A 24,240-nucleotide genomic window follows, 5' to 3' on the forward strand; every position below is an offset into this window, starting at 1 on the left:
GTCTGCCTCATCGTTTCCTCTGGTACCTGAGTGACCTTTCACCCATTCAAAGGTGGTGATTGCTGTTCTGCTTCTTAGCCTGTGGACAGTATCTTTAATGAGGTCAGCATTTTTCGTAGTGGCGTAGTCTTGATCTTTGATTGTTTTCAGGTTAGTGCATAGAGTGTTTATACTCCATTTGGAGTCTGATTTTATATGTAGGCATGCGTTTGAGGGGGTTATTCCTGCTGCATATTGTATGGCCAGCATTTGCCTGTGTTGTTTGTTTGGGTAAGGTTTGGGTTTATGGGGATGGCGGTATTTTTTGGGTCATTTGGTTTGAACCATATGCCGCAGCCGGCCCTGGCATTGGTTTCGCCGTTGTTGTGGCATGCTCCATCTGTGTATGCTGTGGTATCTTGTGGGTTTCTTTGGTATGTTGCATTTGTTGCATATTGGTTTGTTCTTTGTTCTTTGATGTCTATGCCGAAGATTCTGAAGTTTTCATGTAGGTCGGTGTTGTTTTTGTTGTTATCATGGTCGAAGATCGTGATGTCATCTAGGTTGTCTAGTGCATGGTTTTTCGTACTTTCCTTGTCACTTGTTTTCAGGGGTATTTTTACAACGTTATTTATGTAGGGGTCGAGTTTGGGTCTGATGTTAGATAGTATTTTTTCAGCTGTTTTATAGCAGGTATTGGGGTTGATGCAGCCTTTCGCCCTGTAGTTTTCGCATGGGGGGCATCTGCAGGTAGCTGATTTCTGATTGTGGTTTGGGTCTTCAGACTGACTAGCTTGTATTACTAGGTCTCCGGTTCTTTTGCATTCATGGGTTGTTCGGAGGCATTTTGCCACAGAGCCTCTCTTGGTATTTGGCATTTTTGCTTCGACCTATGTGATGCCAGGCTGGAAGTTCTAGTTTTGTTTCATTGGTATGGTGGGGGGCGTTGAGGGTCAAGTTGTATTTTGCCCCAGTATTTAGGATATTTTAGTTCGTTAGTGAGTCGTTTGCCTGTGTATTTTGATTTGTAGAAGATACTTTGGGTGAAGATGTCGATAATACTCGGGTCGTTTTTCTCCTTGTCTAGGGTGTCTTTCAGGAGGGCTGTTATGATTAGGGCTTCCGCTGCTGTGCTTGCCAGTGGTCTTTCTTCGGGTTTTGTGAGGATTTTTTTCAGTTTCATAATATTTATTGCTTCATTGCATAGGGTTAGGTTAAGTATGTTTCTACCACCTTCCTTGATGGGGTCACTCATAGTGTCTGAGTTTATCGCTGGGGGGGCTTCCGAATCCCATAGGAATTCTTGTGAAATTTTGTTTAGTTCCTTTTCTATTTGTTTCGGCATTCCTTGGGTGACAGTATGGAATTGGGTCATGCTGCCTATTACCATTTGGATTATTAGTTTTCTTCCTTCTAGGGTGGGGTAGGACTTTTTCCATGCGTTTAGTTGGGTTTTTATTTTTCCTACGATGTTTGGCCATGGTTCAATTTTTTGAGTTCTGTTTCCACATTGGGCTCCGAGGTACTGTGTTGTTTCGCTGTCTTTAATGATTTGGATTGAGTCATCAACTCTTTCGGTGCTGTTACTATTCAGGAGTCGAGTGTTTGTAAGCTCATTTCTGTATTCTTGGGTTCCAACTGGGATTATTATTGACTTTTCTTTGTTGAATTTTGCGCCTGAGGCGGCACACCATGTTTGTAGTATGGTGAAGAGGTTATTGAGGCTGTCATTTTTGGACATGAATACTGCTGCATCGTCCACAAATAGTGAGAGGATAGCTCTTTGGGTGAGTTCTGGGGTTTTGATTTTCAGGCCTGTGAGTTGGTCCGATTCCCTTATGGCTATTGGCATCGGTTCTATCGCCATGTTGAACAGGAGGCAGGAGAGGGGGTCTCCTTGGTGGACCCCTCTTCTAACTGTGAACTCACGGCTTATTTCCCCATTCACTATGACTCTGGTCTTGGCATTGGTATAAAGGGCTCTTATTGTGTTGATAAGGTTTTCGGGTATGTTCATTGATCATAGGGTCCTCCAGAGGTAGTCGTGTCTTATTCTATCATAGGCTTTGTTAGAAACGGGCGGATACAGATGACTCCGGAGTGGAATCGGAGACTTAGCGTGGAGGGACCTTGGCCTCAGCAACTCAAGCGGAGCGCTGTGCCATTGCTGTTTGTCCATTTGGTCCTTAATTTCACAGTAGGCAAGCAGGAAGTCTCTAGGGGGCATTTCAGGTCGATTTCGGACTGAGCCCAAAACGAGTATGTACAAGCGCCGATATATATATGGAGGGGGCAAAAGCACAAGGAAACAAAGGGGAACCGAATCGGAACGAAGATGTCCGAACGGGAACAAAGGGTAGAAGAAGCGGAGCAGTACTGAAGGTCATAAGGCAGGACCTGTGATACGTCCGAAAGGAGGTAGGGAGGGCGAGGCCCAGAGGGGCAGGAGGATGAGGAGAAGTGGGGATGATGACTAACTGGCTAGAATGGGAAGAAGCAGCAGTCCAAATAGGGATGAGGGGAAAACGCGAGAGATACATTACAAGCGGCGAAAGTGCCGAAGGCAATCCACGAAGCTCGGAGGTTGCGGAGCTTATGGAGGTTACGGAGGTGGGGTTGAAAGTCCGAGGAATATTGGCAATGGTGTTTACGTAGTATGAGGTCACCAATGCAATGGACTAAGACCGAGGTGGAGTCAAAGTCCGAGGTAGGGACTATGACAGAGGCTCGGAGCAAAGGTACGAGCGGTGCCTGAGTACGAAGTACAGGACAGCGGTGGAAGGTCGTAACTTGGTGGGAGGCCGGTGGAAGAGTACCAGAGGGAGGAGAGAGGAGAAAGGTAAGGGAGAAGGAGTGGCAGAAAGGAGAATTGTCAGGTCCGAAGGTGAGTATCGGAGCAGACGGGGGAAGTGTAGGAGGGTGACGGGAGGGTGGTGCATTGTGAAGGAGGAGCGGAGTAGGAGGAGGAGGAGTAGTAGGAGGGTGGCAAGAGGGGCGGTGTTCGGTCCGAGGTGAGTATCGGAGCGGATGGAGATAGGGGAGGAGAGGGAAGGAGGAGTAGAGGTGGCATGGGGGGTAGAAGGAGGTGTGTTGCCAGGACCGAAGGTGAGTATCGGAATGGGCAGCGGTAGGGTATGACTCCGGAGGTGAAGAGGGTGGAGGTCTGGAAGTCGGGTTGGGGTCGGGTATGCACAGATATGACAGGCTTTCTCTTGGTCGAGGGCTATGATTGCACCATCTTGGCCGGTTGTCTCACATAACTCAATCATTCTGTTTACGAGGTCAATTCGGTCAAAGATGCTATGGTTCTTAATAAAGGCTGCTTGACATTTATTGATCAGTTTTGGGGCAATAGGTTGGAGTTTATTCATGAGCACCGTAGTTATTATTTTGTATTTGGCATTTAGGATGGTGACTGGGCAATAGTTGGTGATCAGTCTCTTATCTTTTTTCTTATAGATCAGGCAGATCCAGCCGGTTAGGAGGGCTGGTTCTGTGACTCCGTTCACCTCGATGTCGTTGGTGAGTAGTTGGAGCATTTCCGTTATGTTGAGTTTCTTATTGTCTTGTGGGTCTTTCGATGACCATCTGGCATCTAGTTTCTTGTAGAGTTCTGTGGGTATTCCATTTATTCCAGGGGCTTTACCATTGGGTGATTGTTTTAGGGCGGTTTTTATTTCGATGTGGTTGGTTTTCTTTTTAAGGGGAATACTCTCTTGGTCCGTGAGTTTTGTTACATTTTGTAGCATTGTTTGTGTGTTGATCTCTCTTAGGTCTGGTGGGATGTCTAGGTCTACGTCCTGGACAGAGTCAAAGTGGGTTGCAGCTATGTCAGCCATTTCTGAGGAGTTAGAGGTGTATGTTGGTGGGTTGGGGTTATTGTCATATCCATTCCCGGCCATCGACTTCCGGTCCCTCCGATTCCTCCGTTCCAACTCCGCTCCTCCCTCACTAACCTCGGAGCCCCCGTTATTCCGCAATCCTCTCGGTACCCCTCGATGGTCACCACCCCCCATTCCAATTTATTACCTACGCCTCCCTAAGTACGGAGCCCCGAAGACTTCCGGACAGCTCTGACGTCCGCTAGCGCACCCCCGCCTCCGCTGAGCAATACACTCGCCTGCCCTGCAGAGTCCACCTTCGGGCTTATCCCTCCTTTCCGTTTCTGGGTTATCGCCTGCCTTTCCGCTAACCCCGTGAACCGACTCGTCGGTAATATTCAGTCGGCTAATGGTTAAACCCCGTTAGCTCCGCTCCGTTCGGCTCCGCCAATTGCGGAACCGTCTCCGCTGTAACCATATATATATCCCACTTGTACATAGGTTACGCCCCAGTAGAAAAATCAACTAGAGTTCCCCCCTAGGTTCTAATTGCCAGTCAGTAAGTTAGGGCACAGACATGTCACTAGGCACAGCGCTCCTGGCAGAAGTCGCTGAGGCCGAAGCCCTCCGTTACGGAGACATTCTTTCGTCTCAAGTCTGGTCTCTGACAGTTATTTTGGAGCCTAAGTTCCGTTATTGTGTCTCTGGGTTTTCTTGTTTTTCCCCAGTTGCACCAGTATTTGTTTATCGTTTCAGCTAGTATTCTTCTGTTTGTTTTTGCGTTTGATTTAGTTTTCTCATGTCTGATTCTTTCTATTTCTTTTATTTTTTCTGATAGGGCTCGGATTCGTTTGAGTGCATTGTTTTCTGAATCGTGGTCATTTGGGTTTAGGTTTTTTATGATTTTATTTCTTCTTCTAGTGAGTTTTTGTATTGACGAGTTCATTTTTCCTGATTTTATTTTTTCTAGTTTTTTTGCGATGGTTGTGGTGGATTGGATGAAGGCTTGGAATTCTTCCTGTATGCCTTCTTTTTGTTCGAGTTGGAGTGTCTTCATTTTGCTTACGGACTTTCTTCCTAGTGATTCTATTTCTTCGAGGAAGGGTTTATCATTCACTAGGTATAAGGGCATTGCCCATCACCCTCTGCCAATTGTTGGGGTGTCGTTGTCATAGATTTTGGTGAGTATCAGTTGGTGGTCGGTGGTGGGGATTTCGGAGTTGTTTATTTCCCAGGCATAGGATTTGTGTATTAGGTTTTCCGAGGCATATATTCTGTCGATTCTGGACATATGGGAACCTGTGTTGAGTCCAAAAGTGTAGTTTCTGGTTGGAGCGGGGTTAGTTTTTCTCCAGCCATCTTGCAGGTTGTGTAGTGTTAGGAGGTTCTGGAGGGCACTGACTGCATTCGGTGCATCGGTGTGTTGGGGGAGGCGATCTAATGCTTCTTCCACTATATTGAAATCGCCTAAGATGGCGTCTATTCTGGTGTTTGTTGTCGCATTGAGGAGCGTGTCCCAGAATTCTTGGTTCTCATTGCCAGTATGAGTTGTATTTGGGGCGTATATGGCAATTATGGTCAGTTCTTCGCCTAGCAGCCATTCATAGGTTGCTAGGGTTGCGTGCCCGGGGATGAGGTTCTTCGTTTGGAGGGGTGGGTTTTGTCAGAGACCAGGTTGAGACGAAGGAAAGTCTCCATGGCGGAGGGCTTCGGCCTCAGCGACTTATGCCAAGAGTGCTGTGCCAAGTAACACGTCCGTGCCCTAACTTACTAACTGGCAACCAGAACTGAAGGGGGTAAACTCTAGTCGATTTTATTACTGAAGTGTAACCTATGTACGAGTTGGATATATATATAGTTACAGCGAAGACGGGTCCGCAAATGGCGGAGCCGAGCCGAGCCGAGCTAACGGGGTTAGACATTAGCCGACTGAATGTTACCGACGAGTCGGGTTATGGGGTTAACGGAAAGGCAGGTGATAACCCATAAACGGAAAGGAGGGATAGGCCCGAAGGTGGGCTCTGCAGGGCAGGTGAGTGTATTGCCCAGTGGAGGCGGGAGTGCGCTAGCGGATGTCGGAGCTGTCCGGAAGTCTTCAGGGCTCGGTACTTAGGGAGGCGTAGGTAATAAATTGAAAGGAGGGGGTGGTGACCATCGAGGGGTACCGAGGGGATTGCGGAATATGGGAGCTCCGAGGTTAGTGAAGAAGGAGTGGAGGTAGACCAGAGGGATTGGAGGGATCGGAAGTTGTTGGCCGGGGATAGATATGACAGGTTTTTATTATGCTTTTATTAGTTATTATAGATACTCCTCCCACTCTTGTATGGTTTGGGTCATAGGAGTGTTGGAGGTGGAAGGTGTGTGTGTATTTGTCGTTGAGGGCGTTTTCCAAGGTGAGGTCGGAGTGGGTTTCAGAGGCGCACATTATTGCTATTTTCTCTTATTTGGTATCCCACTTGTGCCGAGTTTGTTGGCTATTTGCTCCTTTCAGGTTTAGGGCACCAAGTTTAAGGCAGCCACCCTTAGTGGGGTTGTTGTTCCCACCTCTGAGTCTTAGGGGTATGTGTTTTGTATTTTTTGGGTTTTTTTGCGTTATTGTAGTGTGTTTGGCCAGCTCGGTGCAAGCAGGGTTTTCCACAGCTCATGTTTTACTCAACCATGCACCTGCCATGGACAAGGCACAGGGGTGAGGCAGGATTGCTTTTGCGACGTCCCCATCTCCTGGCTCAAGTGGGGAAGGGCCTAACAGTTTTGGGCTGGTATGCTGGCCGGCACTACCAGGTGGTTCCAGCAGTACCACTCTTCCCACATGGTTAGATTGGGTTTGTGGGACCGGTGGCAGCTTAGAGTTGGGCTGTGAGTTCATGTAAGGGTTGTCAGTTTTTAGGGACTTGACTAAGTCCGTAGGGTAGCATTTACGGCCCACCAGGCATGTAAGTAGATTTGATTGGGTTACTAGTTAAGTACAGGGATTTTTTAGGTTTGTGGTAGAGGTTGGTGGGCTCCTCTTCCTCTGGAGTAGGCGTTGCCTCTTGCGGGTCCTCATGCAGATCTCATGGAGCCTCTGTTGGGTCTTCCTCCCGGCTCAGTCCAGCGTGCGACATCATATTTTCTTGCGTTGCATATTGATTTCCTTCTGCTATAGGGTTGTTACTGACGGTGCTCATTCTGGTGAAGTTTTTTCGGGGGTAGATTTCGGTCCAGAATGGTAGTTTGGTAAGTGGGCATTGGTAGGTTGAGTGGTCCTTGCCTTTGCAGCATTTACAGGTGTTGCGGGGGTTGCGGAGTTCCCCAGTGGCTATTTCTGTGTGGTACCACATGGTGGCTTCGGCCTCGGTGATCCATTGTTTATGTTGGTTGGCATCGGTAGGGTGGGGGGAGTCAACTGTGAATGCCCAGTGAGTGGCCTCGCTATTTTGTTTGATTATGTTTATTGGCTGGACTTTCACAGACTCGATGATGAAGAGGCGTTCAGCTGTGTCTGGGATTTTTGTGCGGAGGTATTTTCCTATTTTTGTGTGGGCATTTGCGAGGTTGCTCTTAAGGCATTCTATGACAGCAGGTTTATCGTTCTCGTTTGCAGCAAAGGCCCAGTTCCCAATCCAGGTCGAGATGAAGGGCGTTGCAGGGTATGCCACAAAGCAGAAGGCCTTTGACAGCCAGAACTGGTGGTGGAGCAATGTGGCAGCGTCGCAGTACATCAGTCCGGCTATCATGATCCCCCACGGGAGGGGTTCTTCTCCTTGCTGGTCCATAGCCTTGGCAGCGGGGATGATGGTTAGAGTGCCTTGTGAGCCTGGGAAGGCTCGCTTTAGGAAGATTGCGGCGTTGGTTTTGGCTTTTTGGATTTGGGTGAGGGAGAAGGACATGTAGAAGGGAACAATGATTACTGAGAAGTTCCTGGCTCTCTGCCATTCTTGTTTGGCTCTTTCTAGGACATTGTGGCATAAGTGTTCGCTGCTTATTCCCAAAACCCTGTATTCAAAGCTCTCTGGTAGTGTCATATCCATCCCCGGCCATCGACTTCCGTTCCCTCCGATCCCTCCGGTCTACCTCCGCTCCTTCCTCACTAACCTCGGAGCTCCTGTATTCTGCAATCCTCTCGGTACCCCTCGATGGTCACCACCCCTCCTTTCAATTTATTACCTACGCCTCCCTAAGTACGGAGCCCCGAAGACTTCCGGACAGCTCCGACGTCCGCTAGCGCACTCCCGCCTCCGCTGGGCAATACACTTGCCTGCCCTGCAGAGCCCACCTTCGGGCCTATCCCTCCTTTCCGTTTCTGGGTTATCGCCTGCCTTTCCGCTAAACCCGTGACCCGACTCGTCAGTAATATTCAGTCGGCTAATGTTTAACCCCATTAGCTCCGCTCTGTTTGGCTCCGCCATTTGCGGACCCGTCTTCACTGTAACCATATATATATCCAACTGGTACATAGGTTGCACTTCAGTAATAAAATCGACTAGAGTTACCCCCTTCAGTTCTGATTGCCAGTCAGTAAGTTAGGGCACGGACGTGTCACTAGGCACAGCGCTCTTGGCATAAGTCGCTGAGGCCAAAGCCCTCCACCATGGAGACTCTCCCTCATCTCGAACCAGGTCTCTGACAGGTAGGTGGAAGGCATTGTATTCCATTAGGTCATCCTGGGGCGTGCTGTACGGGCCCAGCGAGGGGTGGATGACTGTAGTTGGAGGTGGGCTGGGTTCCTTTTCTTGGGTGGTTGGGAACTCAGAGTCCGCTGCCTCAGATGCTTGGGTTCTCAGGGTAGGGGTATTCATGGAGTAGTTTGGGTTGGTTTGGACTGGGGTACCCGGGGGGGATGGGGTTCTGTGAACAAGTACTCTAGGGGTGGCCAGGCGGTTATCAGAGGCGCGTTGTGGTTTTCTCCAGGTATCTGGTCCGGCGCTGGGCTGGGGATGGGGGCGAAGGACATTCTGATTTCTTTTCTGGGGGGGCCGGATCTGTCTGAGGCACTGGAGTCCTCCCGGTCTCGTTTCTGGCCTGCCAAGGGTGGGAGGTGGTCGGTTTCGTGGTCAGCGTCCAGGTGCATCGACAGCATTTGCGCTTACTGTGTGGAACAGCTCAGTAGTTATGCAGGTAACTGCACAGTTATCGGTGTGTTCTGGGGGGTTGTATGCAGGGTGGGTGGGCGGGTGGGTCACATGGTGGGTATTTTATGTTAATTTGTCTTTTGGTTATTTCAAGTTGAGAATTTGTGCTTAGTTGGCTTCGTGTTGGTTTGTTTGCTAGGGGGTTTGGTGGGTGGGGTTTTCAGGGAGTTTCTCTGGTGTTTTTGGTTCAATTTCCAGGCTGGCTACAGTGGGTTCACATTCTCAGTGTGTATGTGAGTTTCTTATTATTCTCCTGTTTTTCATCTGTTTATTTTCCTGGATTTTGTGGTTATGGTGGTCAGTCGGCCTTAGGGTGTGGTTTGTCGGGCATGTGGTGGTTGGGTTATTGTTTGGCAGGATTTCTCACGGTTTTCCATGTTAATACTGGTTGTGGTTGTCACAGGGGCTTGCTAACTGTACAGTTTTTGGTTGGTTATAGGTGGGCACTGTTTTTGTTACCCTAGTGCTTGTGTTCAGTTCTTGTTGTTTTGTGGGATAGTGTTGTGGTTTGGGGTAGTGGTTTCAAGTATTTTACGGTTTTTTGTTTTTGTTTGTTTTTTTTTTTTTTTATTGTTGTTGTTTATTGTACAGCAGGGGGGCTGGTGTCTAGCCGGCTACTGGAAGGTTATCCTGGGCCTCATCCCGCTCAGAAACTGTCTGAGTCCCTTGTTATGGGCCTGCCTAGAGGCAGGGGGGCCGTGATTTTCGGCTGGTAGCTTCCATGTTACCTGAGGTTGCCCCTCTTCCTAGTTCCGTAGCTTCTCTCCCTGTTTCTTATTTTCAGTACGGGTTTGGTGTTTTTCCCGTCTATCTTGCACTATCTTCCCTAGTTTAACGACTTTGCAGTCGCTTGTCTCTATTTCTATTCCATGGTCGACTTCCCTTTTCTCTATGTATCATTACACACCTAATGCCGCTCCCCCAATCGCTGCACCCGTCGTGTGCATTCCCACCTACAGAGCGGCACACCTTTGGGATCTTCTGTGGAGACACCCAGAGAGGTCCGGCTGTGTGCAGAGATGACATGGCTCCCCCCACATGACCCTGACCGCATGTATATAATAGCACCTGGGGTGGGAACAGAAGAAGCCGCCTTCTTCTCAACTTCCCACTTCAGACTAAGTGGTCAGGGATGCTCCCCCATGACGTGATCGCTGCTATGCACAGCCGACATCTGTCCCATCAAGTCCCTCATGCTGGGACTTCACCGCTTTCGGAGCTGTCCCTGACACACCCCTGGTGCTGGGGCTGATGTTGACCTCATCCAGAGGTACATTCAGTGGTGTCTGAGCCCTGATCAGGTTGATATGCATGCATATGCATGCAACTTTATGTTCCAGAGAGTGGAATCAGACTGCCAGGCAGAACTCTGTGGAGTTGCTTCATCAGCAAACTTGGTAGGGAGCTCTTGGAGCTCCCAGAGCTCTCAGAGCTCTGTGAGCAAATTGAGTCTTTTTGCTGTGCACCCTCTACACATTGGGTGGAGAAAATTAAATGTTTGAATGATTTTATTCTCCTAAGGATGCAGAAGTGCAAAGATAATATGTATATACATTTTTGGAAATGCATATTAAATGGCCAGCATCATTACTTGAAACACTCTATGAGCTCTATGAGCTCGGTGAGCTCATAGAGCTCATAGAGCTTTTTGTTTTTAAATCATGGATGGTCTTCATATCTCCATGAAATCTGCTTAGTTATTTTGGCACCAGTAGTGCAAAGATAATATGGACATATATGTGTGTAAAATGGCCATTGTCATTGCTCTGAAAGCTCTATGAGCTCTATGAACTCTATGAACTCAGTGGGCTCATAGAGCTCATATACCTTTTGTGTTTACTAAAATCAGCACCTTATTTGTTTATTGCTATTTACAAAATATGAGGAAAACTCTGAAATTCAAAAATTTGCACTTTATCTTTCATCTCATTTCTTGCTCAAAACTCAACCAATTTTGATGATTCTATGTGAATTGGAAAGCACCAAAGTGTGGCAATGTAACCATGCATGTTATGTAGGGTATAAATCAGTTTTAACAAAGTGTTCCAAATGAAGTAAATTGAAAATACCACCCAATAAAGCAAACAAAAAGCTGATGTATTCTTCAGATATCATCCAAGCCTTTGACACCAAATTTCCCATGGTCAAAAAGCCATGGTTATTTGGCTCACTGTCAGGGCCCAGCCCTTGTTCTGTGACGGGCCCAGGGGGATCCTCCTAGTCGCTGGGGTATCTAGTCCCAGTCCGAGATCCTCAAACTCACTGAGGGGGCTAAACCTTCTCAACCTCCTCTACAAATGGGAGCCAGGAACTATACAGTTTTCAGCTCTTTGTTGACTTTCCATAAATGGCACCCCCCCCCCGTGGGAACGAGCTGCTCACCCAGAAAGTTCCCACAGTTGTGGCTGTGATGGTTTCTGGGTGAGTAACTTGCCCAGAACTTTCCCATGGGTCTGCATGCATGCGGGATTGTGGAATAGTGAGGGGCTGTGCCCTGACACTCACCAAAACATGGTGGGAGACTTTTCTAACACTGAAACATACATTGCTACATTGCCCCACTTTGGCACTTTCCAATGCACATTGAATTATCAAAAAAGTGAATTAAATTTTTTTTTCCAATTATTCCTAATTTCCTGAAATATCTCTCCCTAACTTATCCCAAAATTTCGGATTTTTCCCCTGATTTTTTGGACATTCTCCTTTTTTAGAAAGTCCCCCATTTTCTGAATTTTCCTTAATTTTCCCTGACTTTTTTCAAGTTTTTAGAAACCCCCCAGTTCCCCCTCATTTTCCTCCCATTTTCCCCTTCATCCCCCCCTCAATTTCCCCCCATCCCCCCCTTCGATTTCCCCCTCATTCCCCCTCATTCCCCCCTCCAAATTTCACCCCATTCCCCCCCTCCATTCCCCCCCCACTTCCCCCCTCAATTTCCCCCCATTTCCTCCCTCATTTCCTCCCTCATTCCCCCCAATTCCCTCCTCATTTCCCCCTCCAAATGTCACCCCATTCCCCCCCTCCATTTTCCCCTCATTTCCCCCCTCATTTTCCCCCCATTTCCCCCTTTAATTTTCCCCTCATTTTCTCCCTCATCCCCCCCCAATTCCCCCCCATTCCCCCCCCCACTCATTTTCCCACTCATTTTCCCGCATTTTCCCTAAGTAATTTCAGATTAACTGCATTTATATCCCTAAATTTGGCTTATATATTGATTGGGCTACATACCCTTGGTGTCTGGTGCCACATTGGTGCTGAAAGTGAAGCTGAGTTTGTTCAGTCCCTTGTATGGTAGTGACTTGGCTATGGCTAGTCACATGATGCCATAGTCAATGCTTTTAAATTTAAATTTTAATATCGGGTAAATTAAACACTCAGGGAGCTCATATAGATAATAGTCCCCTGTGTGCAAATATAGCTCTATGAGCTCTCAGAGCTTTGACTACTTTTCGGAGCTCTCAGAGAAGGGGACCTGCAATTTCAAAGTACTGAAGCTCTGAGAGCTCTGAGAGCTCTGAGAGCTCTATGAGCTCTCAGGCCTCCGCATCCAGGTTTGCTGATGTTCCTGACTCCACGCACTCACGCGCCCACTCTATGTTTTAAATATAAGGCTATGGTGCATAAGTGTCTCAGACTCATGTTAGAGATCTATAATTTGTATGTACCTATGGCACGTAAGTGTCTGCATGTAAGGAGTGGTAACCCCACCCTTAATTCCTATCTTCATTCTATATGTGTCTCATAATAAACATGTATAAACAATGTATATACAATAATGTGGGAATTTGGGAAAAGGAACAGAACTCCTTTTCCTCCCCATCATTGATAATTAAAGCTCCATACAGCTCAACTTTATTGACAACCTGAGGATTGAGGAGAACTGGGGTTGGAACCTACACCAACCCCTTACACTGCACCAACAGTTAGACAGTTTTGTAAAGAATAATAAAATCTATCTCACCTCAGACTTGTGTTAGAGATCTGAGGGAGAGGGAATCCAAAAAACTCCCTTCTTATACACGAACTACACCAGTGGCGAGCCCGTCGCATAAAAAAGAAAAATGGGGTATAAAAGACAGGCCCCCAAACTTCACTTCTGCCACCAACAATCAACACCGTCCTCGCCACTCCGTTGTCGGAACCGATTGTTGATATTCTAACATGCCCTCTCAACGATGGTTCCCATCGACAATTCCCATTCCCCTCGTAAATTTGTCATGTTTCTTGAATGTGAGTCCTTTTGTGAGGATATTGGCCACTTGGTCTGCGGTTGGAATGTATTCGAGTATAATATCTTCATCGTAAACGCAATCTCAAATGAAATGCTGTCAGATGTGGATATGTTTAGTATGAGCATGAAAAGCGGGGTTCATGGCGAGCGCTAATGCGCCTTGGTTATTGCCAAGTATGGTGGTAGGAACAGATGGAGGACGAAGGACATCACCAGTGAACTGTTGCATCCAAATCGCCTCCTTTGCTGCATGGGTCAATGCCATGTATTCTCCCTCAGTGCTCGACAATGTGGTGGATGGCTGTTTCTTTGAGCTCCATGACACAGCACTGCCAGCCATGATAAAGACATAGCCGGAAATGGACCTATTGTTGCGAGCATCGCCTGCCCAGTCAGAGTCAGAGTAGGCTGTGAAGTCACCTTTGTGTGCTTTTCTGTTGTACATGAGTTTGTAGTCCTTAGTACAGTTGAGGTATTTGAGAACCCGGTTTACCGCATTGAGGTGGTCTTTTCCAGGATTGGCCAAGTATTGGCTTAGAGCGCCTATGGCATATGCGATATCGGGGCGAGTTCCCAGCATTGCGTACATGATACTACCAATGCGGGATTGATAGTCGTGGACATTCACTTCAGAGGTGTCGAGTCATGACAATTTGAGACCGGCAGTGATAGGAGTAGAGATGGGTCGAGCATTAGAGAAACCGAATCGATTGACGATGTTGTTGACATATTGAGACTGAGAGACATAGATCAATTGGCGGGATCGGTCACATGTGATTTCAAGACCCAGAAACCAATGGATTGCGCCGAGGTCTTTCATCTTAAATGTCTTCTTGAGCTGGTCTTTCTTGAGATTCAACAAGTCGACGTCGTTGCTGAGGATCATAATGTCATATCCATCCCCGGCCATTGACTTCCGGTCCCTCCGTTCCCTCCGGTCTAACTCCACTCCTCCTTCACTAACCTCGGAGCCCCTGTATTCCGCAACCCTCTCGGCACCCCTCGATGGTCACCACCCCCTCATTTCAACTTATTACCTACGCCTCCCTAAGTACGGAGCCCCGAAGACTTCTGGACAGCTCTGACGTCCGCTAGCGCACCCCCGCCTCCGCTGGGCAATACAATCGCCTGCCCTGCAGAGCCCACCTTCGGGCTTATCCCTCCTTTCCATTTCTGGGTTATCGCCTGCCTTTCCGCTAACCCTGCGACCCGACTCATCGGTAATATTCAGTCGGCTAATGTTTAACCCTGTTAGCTCCGCTCCGTTCAGCTCCGCCAATTGCGGACCCGTCTTCGCTGTAACCATATATATATCCCGCTTGTACATAGGTTACACTCCAGTAATAAAATCAACTAGAGTTACCCCCCTAGGTTCTAATTGCCAGTCAGTAAGTTAGGGCATGGACGTGTCACTAGGCACAGCGCTCTTGGCAGAAGTCGCTGAGGCCGAAGCCCTCCGCTACGGAGACATTCCTTCGTCTCGAATCTGGTCTCTGACACATAAGGTCGTTGACATAGAGAGCAATGATGCAGAACTGTTTGTTCTGGCCCCTGTGAATGAAGACAGCGTGATCAGCATCACATCGGGTAAACCCGAGTCGTCCTTCGCTTTCTGATACCATGCCCATGATGCCTGCTTCAGACCATACAGGCTCCTTTGGAGTTTCCACACCACATCTTCGTTCCCATAGTCGGTACTGCCTGGGGGTGGATCCATGAATATGGTATGTTCCAAGTCACCATTTAAAAATGCCATCTTGACATCCATCTGGTCGATTTCTAAGTCAAGATGCACACCGATCATTGCAAGGAGTATCCAGATGGAAGCCCATTTGACTACAGGTGCAAATGTCTCGTCATAGTTGACCTGGTAAATCTGAGTGAAACCTTTAGCGACAATCCTTGCCTTGTAGTGCTCTATTGCACCATCTGCCCCTCGCTTCAAGGCAAATACCCATCTGCATCCGACCACATTACCGGAGCCTACCTCATCTGTACTAACCGGACTGTATGTCCGGGTTTCCTTTAGAGAAAGAAGTTCATCCTGGCAAGCTTTGAGCCAGGAGTCCGTGTCGGGTCGATCTAGGGCTTCATGATAGGTGCGTGGAACTTCTGTATGGGCTACATAGGTGTGTACTTCGCCCTCTCATTGGGCATTGTTTGGTTTGTCAGGCTGACCTCCTCGATCATAGGAACTAACAAAGTATCAGTCATCATCATCTCGTACTCGGGGTTGGCATACTCGTCCTGATTGTCTCGGCATTTCCAGCACTACTTCTTCTTGCATGTCATCATTCAACCCATCTTCAACTCTACCATTCATCTCTCCGGATTCCTTATTTCCACCCTCCATGATGCTTGTTGCACCTCCTTCCACCCTCTGACCCTCAGTGTGAGGTCTGTGGGGCTCGCTCAGGTCACCAGGCCGTAAGTGTCACAAAGGTGTGGGTATTATGGGGTGATAAGTGATAGGTTCCAACCTGTCGCCTGTCATGTGACACTAATCTACAATGGGACTACATGTAATGGGGGCCCAGGGCTTGTGCCCTGACACTCTCCCCCCCTTGCATTGCAGTTGTGATGCATACAAGACAAAAAGAAAAGGAAAGTTTAAGCTTAAAAGGAATAATGAATAAGGAATGTGTTTGCCACTTTAAAGTGGGCAACATTGTACATCAAGTTATAAAAAGAAAAAAAGGAAAAGGAGTGAACGTCTTTAAAGTGGGCAGTGTTATACATAGGGATAAGTATATATGAAGTCCTTAAAATATCGGGTTTCCCAATGGGAAATTCTCCAAAGATGTTTTGCATCTTCGGCCTGTGTTTCCTCCTCAAATTGATAATTTAGGTCTGTAAAATATTGTTTACAGTGCTTCACATACTGTTTTGTGTGCGAGTTCTTGCATTTTCGCAAGAGTGGAGTGGTTTCCACTTTACCAGAGAAATTTGTGCTCTGGATTTTCGTTTGTTCATCTGGCTGTTTAGCTGAATGGTTTTCCGTAGTTAGAGCCACCTTGCCAAGTGCAGAACTTGACAGAGTACTAGTTGCTCCTGGTTTGGGAGCAAATGATTGTTCGACTTCATGGCCAGCATGAGTCCCCGGAACTTTGTTCCGGTGCTGTTTGGAGGCTGTTGCCTCTTGCCACAGCTCCCATGCTGTGTTCCCCAGTGTTCGTGAGGATTTTTGGACCGAGATCTATCTTATCTCGGTTGAACGGTTCCCTGTTGCATTGGATGCCTCCCACCAAGGTTACTTGCCCATAGGGTGTCAAAGTACTTGACAGCCCACCGCCTCTAGCAGTGGTCCCAGCCTGGGGTTTGCTATTGGCTGCCTACTGCCTTCCTTCCTCCCCTCAACCTGGGTCTGTGCTCTTGTTGGAGCACCACTCTGCAGTCCAGACAGGGTCACCTACCCACAGGGTAGCGAGAATTGTGGTATCCCATCCCAGTCGTGTTAGTCCCTGTCTGGGTTACACTTTCTGAGACCCAATATCACATCTCCTCCCCCTAACCTGGGAGGCCCCATCATGGTGGACTTGGCAGTGGGATTCTGCCTGTGCGCAAGTGAGCTCAGGCTCACATTCAAGTTCCTAGATTTCTGGAAATCGGTTTCTCTTCATTTTGGAGAGAGGTAGTCTGTCAGGGGATGACTCCTGGGTCCCCATGACCCTCCCCTATTGCCCACAGCCTCAGGTCTGGCCAGCCCTATCCAGGGCACAATCTACTGTGGGTAAGGAGATGAGAAGGAAGCTAACTTCTCATCTTCCCACAGTGGCCACAATATCAAGCAAACTTCCAGGGATACCCGGAAGTCACATGAAGGGGTAGAAACCGGGTCCGGAGCATGCGGCACGCGGAGCGTGTGTGCATGCAGGAAGCGCAGCGGGTGGAAGCGGGTCCGGACGCGGGTCCGGGTCCGGGCTAGTCAGGGTGTGTGCCCTGACATAGTCCTTCACACTTCTATGTGAGTCTTGTACTCCTGCCTCTGGGTGGCACGGTTCTCATAGGCATTTCTCGGCACCTCTGAGTAATCAGGTCGTCTCTATTTGGATGGCCTGAGTGAGGTGCTTGTCTCGCTCTCTCGTTTCCCTTTCATGAGGGATTCTGTCTCATCCAACTCCTTTCAGAGTTGGCTTGTGTTGTCCACTATCACCGGGGGTGATAGCTTGCTCTCAGCTTGGGTTGGGCCGAGAATTTGTTGGCTTTGGCCATCTCAAAAAGCATGTGGACACTTCCCTGTAGGGTAGCCTGCCCATAGGGTGTCATGGTACTTGGCGGCCTGCTGCCTCTGGTAGTGGTCCCCTTTTGGGGGTCTGTCATTGGCTGCCTACCGTCTTCCCATCTCCCCTCGACATGGGTTTGCCCTCCTGAGGGCAGGCCCTTATGCAACCTGGACAGGGTCGCCTGCCCATGGGGTGGCGGGATAGTCGGTGCCCCACCCCTTGGTGCGCTAGTCCCCATATGGGGCCGTGCCTCATGAGGCCCGGAACCATATCCCCTCCCCCTGACCTGGGAGGCCCCCATCGTAATGGGTTTGGCAGCGAGGTCTGCCAGTGCATGTGCCTCTTCAAGCTCACGTTTTAACAACTCGATCTCCCTCTTCTGGAGGTCAACTTCTCTCTCTGTGTCTTTCAGAGAGGCAAAGATGCCGAAGCATCTCTGCATGCTCTATTGTATTCATGCCTCCAATGGGCGCAATTATCGCAGGCATCATCTGACACCCTTGAGTTGTCAGACCGTGCCCGTTTGGACGGCCTGGACAAGGAGCCGCTGTTGCTCCCTCATCTCCCTCCTACAAGGGACTTTATCTCTTTCAACTCCTGACGAAGTTGACCTGTCTGGGCAGCTACCACTGATGCAATAGCTGATTCCCAGCCTATATTTGGCTGGGTTGTCGGATCTGGGCCAAATTGGCCGATCCAGGGAGTGATTTGGCCAGGGAAAATCCCTGGGGAGTATGCCTGGGGCTGCAGCAGCAATTGCTGCCCCTGGAATGGCGCTTGTTGTGCCATCAGTGCAGTTTGTACTGCATATGGTTTTACATGTGAGCCTGGGGTTCACATGGTCTAGGCGAGTTACTCGCCTAGCCCATGTGATGTCTAGCCCATGTGTGGCTGTCTGGGCGAGTTGCTCACCCAGAATCTTCCCATGCTCTTGGCTGTGGGTGATCACCCTTCAGCTTCACTTTTTCCGCCTCCGTTTTTGGGGGCATAGTGATGCCGAGAGTTCCCTATCTTCTTAGGTTGGGAGATTTTCCGGTTCCCTCACATTTTGTAATGTGAGGTACTCATCCAGGTGGACAAGGTCGTTATGATTTCCTAGGGGTTCCCATGTGGTGTCCCCTAGCTTCCATTTAGCCTTAAACCAGAGTTCGTCATGAACCCATGTGTGGTTTAAGATTTTGCGAACTACTGCTTTGCAATCGGGGTCTTCCCCGAAATCGTAAAATATGTTTACTTCCCTATTTGGGAAGATTTCTTGGTCATTCGGCTTGTGGGGTGTGAGCCAAGATATGTGGAATCTTGGGTGGACTCCATGTTGTTCAAGTTGTGGTGGCAACTTGAGGATGTAGTTTGACATCTTCAACTTATCCGTGGATAAGTATGCAAGCTTGCCTTTTCTCAAAGGCAGGTCCGGGCATCTTTTCTTATTTGCCTGGATTGTTTGAGCAGCACGATTGTGTATTATCGTGTTGTGTGCTGCCATGAGGTTTTCCTTCGCCTTTTGGGCAAAGTCATTCACTCCTGGGTAGTCCGAGGGTGGTGCTGTTAGGCACATCTTTGGCATGTGTGTCAGGGCAATAGCCCCGAACCCCGAGCCACATGTAAATTAGATACATATAGTCACGTGGGCAAGCGGGAACCTCCGGGTAACTGCTTACACACCACCGTAAAATACACAAACTTGTATCACTTACGGCCTTGTGTGCTGAGCTACCCAAAGACCTCACAATGTGGCCATAGATTAATTCGAACGGGGCAAATCCTGTCAATGTCTTTGAGCTCGCATTGATTGCGAATTCTGCCATTGACAGCTTCACTGCCCAGTCGCATTGATCTGGTCTGACCATCGCGTGTAGTATCTGCACTACTTTTTGTATCATTCTTTTTCCATTTGGCTGTTGCCTTGCGGATGGAATGCAGTTGTGAATTTCAACTGCACACCGAGTATTCAGTGTAGTTCATGCCAAATTTTGACGTGAATTTTGAATCTCGATCTGATGCGATCAAGTGTGGTGATCTGTGAAGTCATACGACTTCACAAAGAAACATGAATGCTAGTTCTCATGCATTCATGGTTGTTTTAATGGGGTCAGGTGGACGTTGTTGTTTCTGCCTGTGGACAATTCCTTGGATGGAATCATATCCCAAGTCTGTTGGGATGTGGTTACTTCCCGGGTTTGGGTACTCCCCCCTAGAGTTTCCTCTAGGTTGTTGCTCCCCCCTAGAGCTTCCTCTAGGTTATTTGGTCTCGAGAGTATCTCAGGTTCATAGGCATGATGCCTATGATGACTCCTTACAACTGGTCTTCTAATGCCAGTTTGATCTGTTTGCGTTTGTGGTCAGCCGGAGGTCTCAGGCTGGCACCGGAAGCAAACTGAATTCCCCTATCAAGGAATTGTATTAGGGATGTTTTCTCCCCTATTGTTATCCCTCGGATGTTTATCCAAGTTTTTCCCCACCATTGATAAGTGGGGTTAACCCTGAGACCACACAGTTGCCCTTTCGATTCGACACCATGTTGAATGTCAGGTGACTTAAGCTGAGTTGCTCGGCTTTACCCGAAGTTACTCGGTCGGGAGCATGTAACAAGGCATGACAGGAATTTCTGTCACGCACTGTGACACATCTAAATGTCACGCTCTGCGATGCAATTCAATGTCACACACTTGCGACATGAAGAAGATGGAATAGAGAACCCAAGTCTGAGAAACCAATGCTGTAGGGGCATTGGGACTTTGGAAATTAGTACAACAGTTGTATTGCTCAAAACAGAGCAAATTTACAATTAAAATGGATTTAAAATGAGTATCACATTGGTTGGGCCAAGTTATTCAGCTTTATCCCTGTTTGCGAGTTCAAGGAGTTTGGTTCCTCGAGCAATTGCCTTCCAGATGATATTTATCTGGGAGTTCCAGTTCTTCTGAGCTAGGACTGGGTTGTTTCTTTCTTTGGTGTTTCTACCAAAACATCGGTAACTTTCTCATTCACTGTGTTTAAGGCCTTCCCAAGGAAAGAGCCAGAGAAGAAAGAAAAAAAAAAACAAGGCAAAAAAAGAGGGCCTGGAGCACTTCCAGACACAATGGAGTCTCTGTCAGGGTTCAGCACCCTGCCTTAGGGTGCCCCGGACTCCCCACCTACTTTACCCCCTTTTATTCTTTGACTGTTGCCTTTGTGTGTTGTGTACACGCGCGCACGGGATAGCATGGGAACTTTCTGAGCGAGCAGCTCGCCCAGAATGTTCCCACGGGTCACAGCCACAGTTCTGGGCAAGCAACTCGCCCAGAATGTTCCCACGCTTACTGGGCACTGCCACCTGGATGTTCCCTCCGGGTCACACTACACAACTCTAGGAGCTGTATAGTTGTGGGCATGTGACCCATTCCTTTATATAGCAACCATGCGGGGAGATGAGACCTTTACCCTTCTTCTCATCTCATGCCCCGCATAGGCAAGTGTATATATTCTATTTCCTTTACTATACATCTCATGCCCCGCATAGTGTGAGGACAGGTTAGATGGGGGTTGAGGTCAGGGAGCCTCCGAGTCCGAGGCCGGGCCCTGACAGTCTCCTCAGTCTGAGGAGTTAAACTATAGCATATTACTATAGGTCGATGGTCAGGTAGACCTTCAAAAACCTCTCGGTATGAGAGGAAGGCTGCCAATAGTTGGCAGCAAGATTGCGCGGACTGGGTTGTCTGCACAAGTGGGAGTTAGGATCTCTACTTGATCTTATCTGCCAATTCTTGGTCCTCCTTCAGGTACGAGGAGGGCTGATTGGCCTTGTTGGCCATGTGTGCATGATGCAGCCCAGTATTTCTACTGGGGAGGGGGTGGATTGTGGCCACTAGCCAGCCGAGTATAAACTCCACCCAGAGCTCGTCTTCTTCTGGAGACTCCGGGGTGGTTTCTTCCAAAGGGTCCTCCTTCAGTGGGTCTCCCTCCGAGGTTTTTTTCTCAGGGGTGTTGTCTTCTGAGGGACTTTCCTCAGGGGGATCCCTCTTTGGTGTTGTCACCAAAGAGTTGGTAGTTCTTTTTTTGGTCTTTATCGCCAGTTTTAGTGTATTTTTTTTGTCATTGTTTTCAATGATGTTGGATCTTGGGGCCATTATTATGGTCCCAACACTGATGTCCTCACCCTTTCTTCTGGGTGAGTAGTGAGGTCCCTTGTTTGGGTCCTCTGGTTCGAAGTCATTGGAGGTGTCCTCCACTTTGAAATCACCAGAGATATTCTCCAGTTCTTCTTCGTCAGAGTCGTCTCCAACTTCACCTTCTGTTTTGTAGTCGACTTCCCTGGCGATCCTGTGCCTTGGGTTTCTGTCTCCTACTAACTGGTGCTCAGGGCGGCTCTTTGTCTGCTCTGGTATTCCGCAATTATTGCATACTTGTACCGGCCTTTGGTCAGTGTTCCCTGACTGCTTCAGGGAGGATTCACCTTTCCATTTGGGTTTAGGGTCTTGCACATTGGCTCTTGCCTCTGCGTGTTTCTCCCTTCCCATCTGGTTGGGCTTTTCGCGATTTGTGGTCGCAGTGGTTTCAGGTCTGGCATAGCGTTCTGGCCTGTAGGCTGGAGCTATCCTCAGCCTGTTTTTCATCTCGTCCATGCGAGATGTTGTTCTGAACATCTCCTCAAAAGAGGAGAATCCCATTTTGATTATTTCCTCCTTGCATTCAGGGAGGATGTTGTCCAGAAACCTAGCATTAAGTGATGGTTTTGGGTAGGACTGTCTGGGTCCTTTTCCTGCATTGTACTTTACATTTCAGTATTTTTCTGTCACCTTCAATGTGGTGGGCTCCTTGATATATGTCCTCATTAGAGTATCGAGAACTTCAAGAAATTTCCCCCCTTTATCTCTAAGGAGGGCTTCTTCATGGAGTTTTAGTCCGTGTGAGAGTGCAGGCTCTGCCAATCCACCAATGAGACAATCCAGATGGATTTCATCGTAGTGTGCGCCTCTATATCCTCGTGATGTGAGGAATCCTAGCAGTGTGGTGTACCACTGCCAGAAAATTTCTGTATCATTTTCGCCTGACCACTTCATGTCAGGGAGTCGAGTAGGACCGTTATTTAACCAGTCCCACTTCACCCTGTCTATGTGCGGGGTGAAAGTTAGAAGTTTGGCCATCCATGTGGCCTTGTGGTACCATCTTTCGAGGTGCCAGTTGTCCTCCAGCAATGTTTTGCTGGAAGTTTTCCTTGTGAAGTTTTCACAAGGGTTTGTTTGGTTCTCTCCAGCATTACTGGAGGGGTTTTGCAGAAGGTTACTTCCACTTATCCTTTGCCTGGGTGAAGTGACCGAGGAGGGCCATTTATCGCCTAAGATGGGGCCTGGTGTTGATGGTTGCCCACTCATTTGTGGGTTCTCCTTACTAGGCTCCTTCTTCTGCCATGTTGCACTCCTACAGACTTCGGTGACCTCATCCGAAGTTGGTGACCTCATCCAAAGTTGGTGACTTCGCTTTTTTTGGCAAAAGTTTTGGGTTCGGCCTTGGCAGCAGTGGCTTCCCCGGAGCCTCTGTGCTCTCTGAGCATCTGCCCTTGACCTTTTCTCCTATTATTTCTCGGGCCTTTAGCCTGAGAAGGAGTTCTTCATCACTTCCTGTCCTCCATTCGGATGGGACCTGGAAAAAGTCCAGAAGTTTCTCGGACAATCGACTTCAGGGAGCTTCCTCATCCTCCTGCACCTGGTCCCTTTGCTGTGTCCACGCTGGGTCCGAGGCCATCTGAGGACAGTCTGGAAGTGAGCTCAACCTGTGAGTCTGTGTCGATCTGGATGACATGGCTTTTATATCCATGTTGGAGTGTGTACACTCGTTCTCAGACAGAGCGCTGAGTGTTTCACAGTGGTTGTGAGATGGTGTCGGTGGTGTGGAAGTTTTTTCCACATTTCCTCCCCTCAGGGCTGGCTCCCTGCACAAGCGGGGGTCGTCCCATGAGGGTTTTTGATGATTCCCAGTCTTATAGACTGGGGTTTGAACCGGCTCACGCCTAGGCGGCGAGCTGGATGTCTCACTATAGCTGCAAGACGGTAACGACGATGTGGAGGTTTTTTCCACATTTTTTGCAATCAAAGACGGCTCCCTGTGCAAGCAGGAGTTGTTGTTCGATTGTTTTGCACAATTCCCAGTCACATAGACTGGGGAGTGAACCAGCATGCTGCGATTTTGCGGGCTGGACGTCTCACAGTTAATGTGAGACGATGTAGACAATGTGGAAGTTTTTTCCACATTTTTTGCGACCACAGATGGCTCCCTGTGCTGGCAGGAGTTGTCGTTTGATCGATTTGCACAACTACCAGTCGCATAGACTGGGGAGTGAACCGGCTTGCTGCTATATCGCAAGCTGGACGTCTCGCGGCTGACGCGAGACCATTCCGTAGATGTGGACGATTTTTCCACATTTTTTGGAACTCCAAATGGCTCCCTGCGCCAGCAGGAATGGTCATTTGGTTGTTTATGACAACTCCCAGTCGCATAGACTGGGGAGTGAACCATATTGCTGCTATATTGCAATATGGACGTCTTGCGTTTAATGCAAGACGATGCTGGACATGTGAAAGATTTTTCCACATTTTTTGGGATCAAAAACGGCTCCTGTGCCAGTGGGAGTGATCGTTTGATGGTTTTGTGTAACTCCCAGTCAAATAGACTTGGGAGTGAACCGGCTTGCTGCAATCTTGCAAGCTGGATGTCATGCAGGTGACTTGAGACGATGTGGACAATTTTTCCACATTGCTTGGGGCCACAAACGGCCCCCTGTGCCAGCAGGAGTTACTGCTGTTTTTGTCAGTGTCTTGCACCAAGTGAGAGGTTCCCTGAGGATAGTGGGGCTCAGGGACTTCTTTTGGCGTGTCTGACCCAGCCCTTAAGGCTGTTAGTGT

The 24,240-nt window shown here is 48.5% G+C and overlaps 2 protein-coding genes across 2 annotated transcripts; both read right to left on the reverse strand.

Moving 5' to 3' along the window:
- Nucleotides 1-6,853: 6,853 nt before the first annotated feature.
- Nucleotides 6,854-7,669, reverse strand: EI90DRAFT_3127887 (uncharacterized protein; the record flags this gene model as incomplete). The annotated part of the gene is made up of 1 exon (XM_039064047.1): nt 6,854-7,669. The coding sequence occupies one exon, from the start codon at nt 7,667-7,669 to the stop codon at nt 6,854-6,856; it is 816 nt and encodes a 271-aa protein (XP_038912817.1).
- A 13,412-nt stretch (nt 7,670-21,081) lies between these two features.
- Nucleotides 21,082-23,854, reverse strand: EI90DRAFT_3018632 (uncharacterized protein; the record flags this gene model as incomplete). The annotated part of the gene is given in 4 exon segments (XM_039057244.1): nt 21,082-22,110; nt 22,138-22,795; nt 22,815-22,981; nt 23,045-23,854. 4 exon segments carry the CDS (start codon nt 23,852-23,854, stop codon nt 21,082-21,084), a joined length of 2,664 nt encoding a protein of 887 aa, XP_038912818.1.
- Between the last annotated feature and the right edge of the window lie 386 nt (nt 23,855-24,240).

The sequence above is a fragment of the Cantharellus anzutake genome, assembly GCF_015039405.1.
Source record: "Cantharellus anzutake strain C23 chromosome Unknown EI90scaffold_46, whole genome shotgun sequence".
Classification (NCBI taxonomy): Eukaryota; Fungi; Basidiomycota; class Agaricomycetes; order Cantharellales; family Hydnaceae; genus Cantharellus; species Cantharellus anzutake.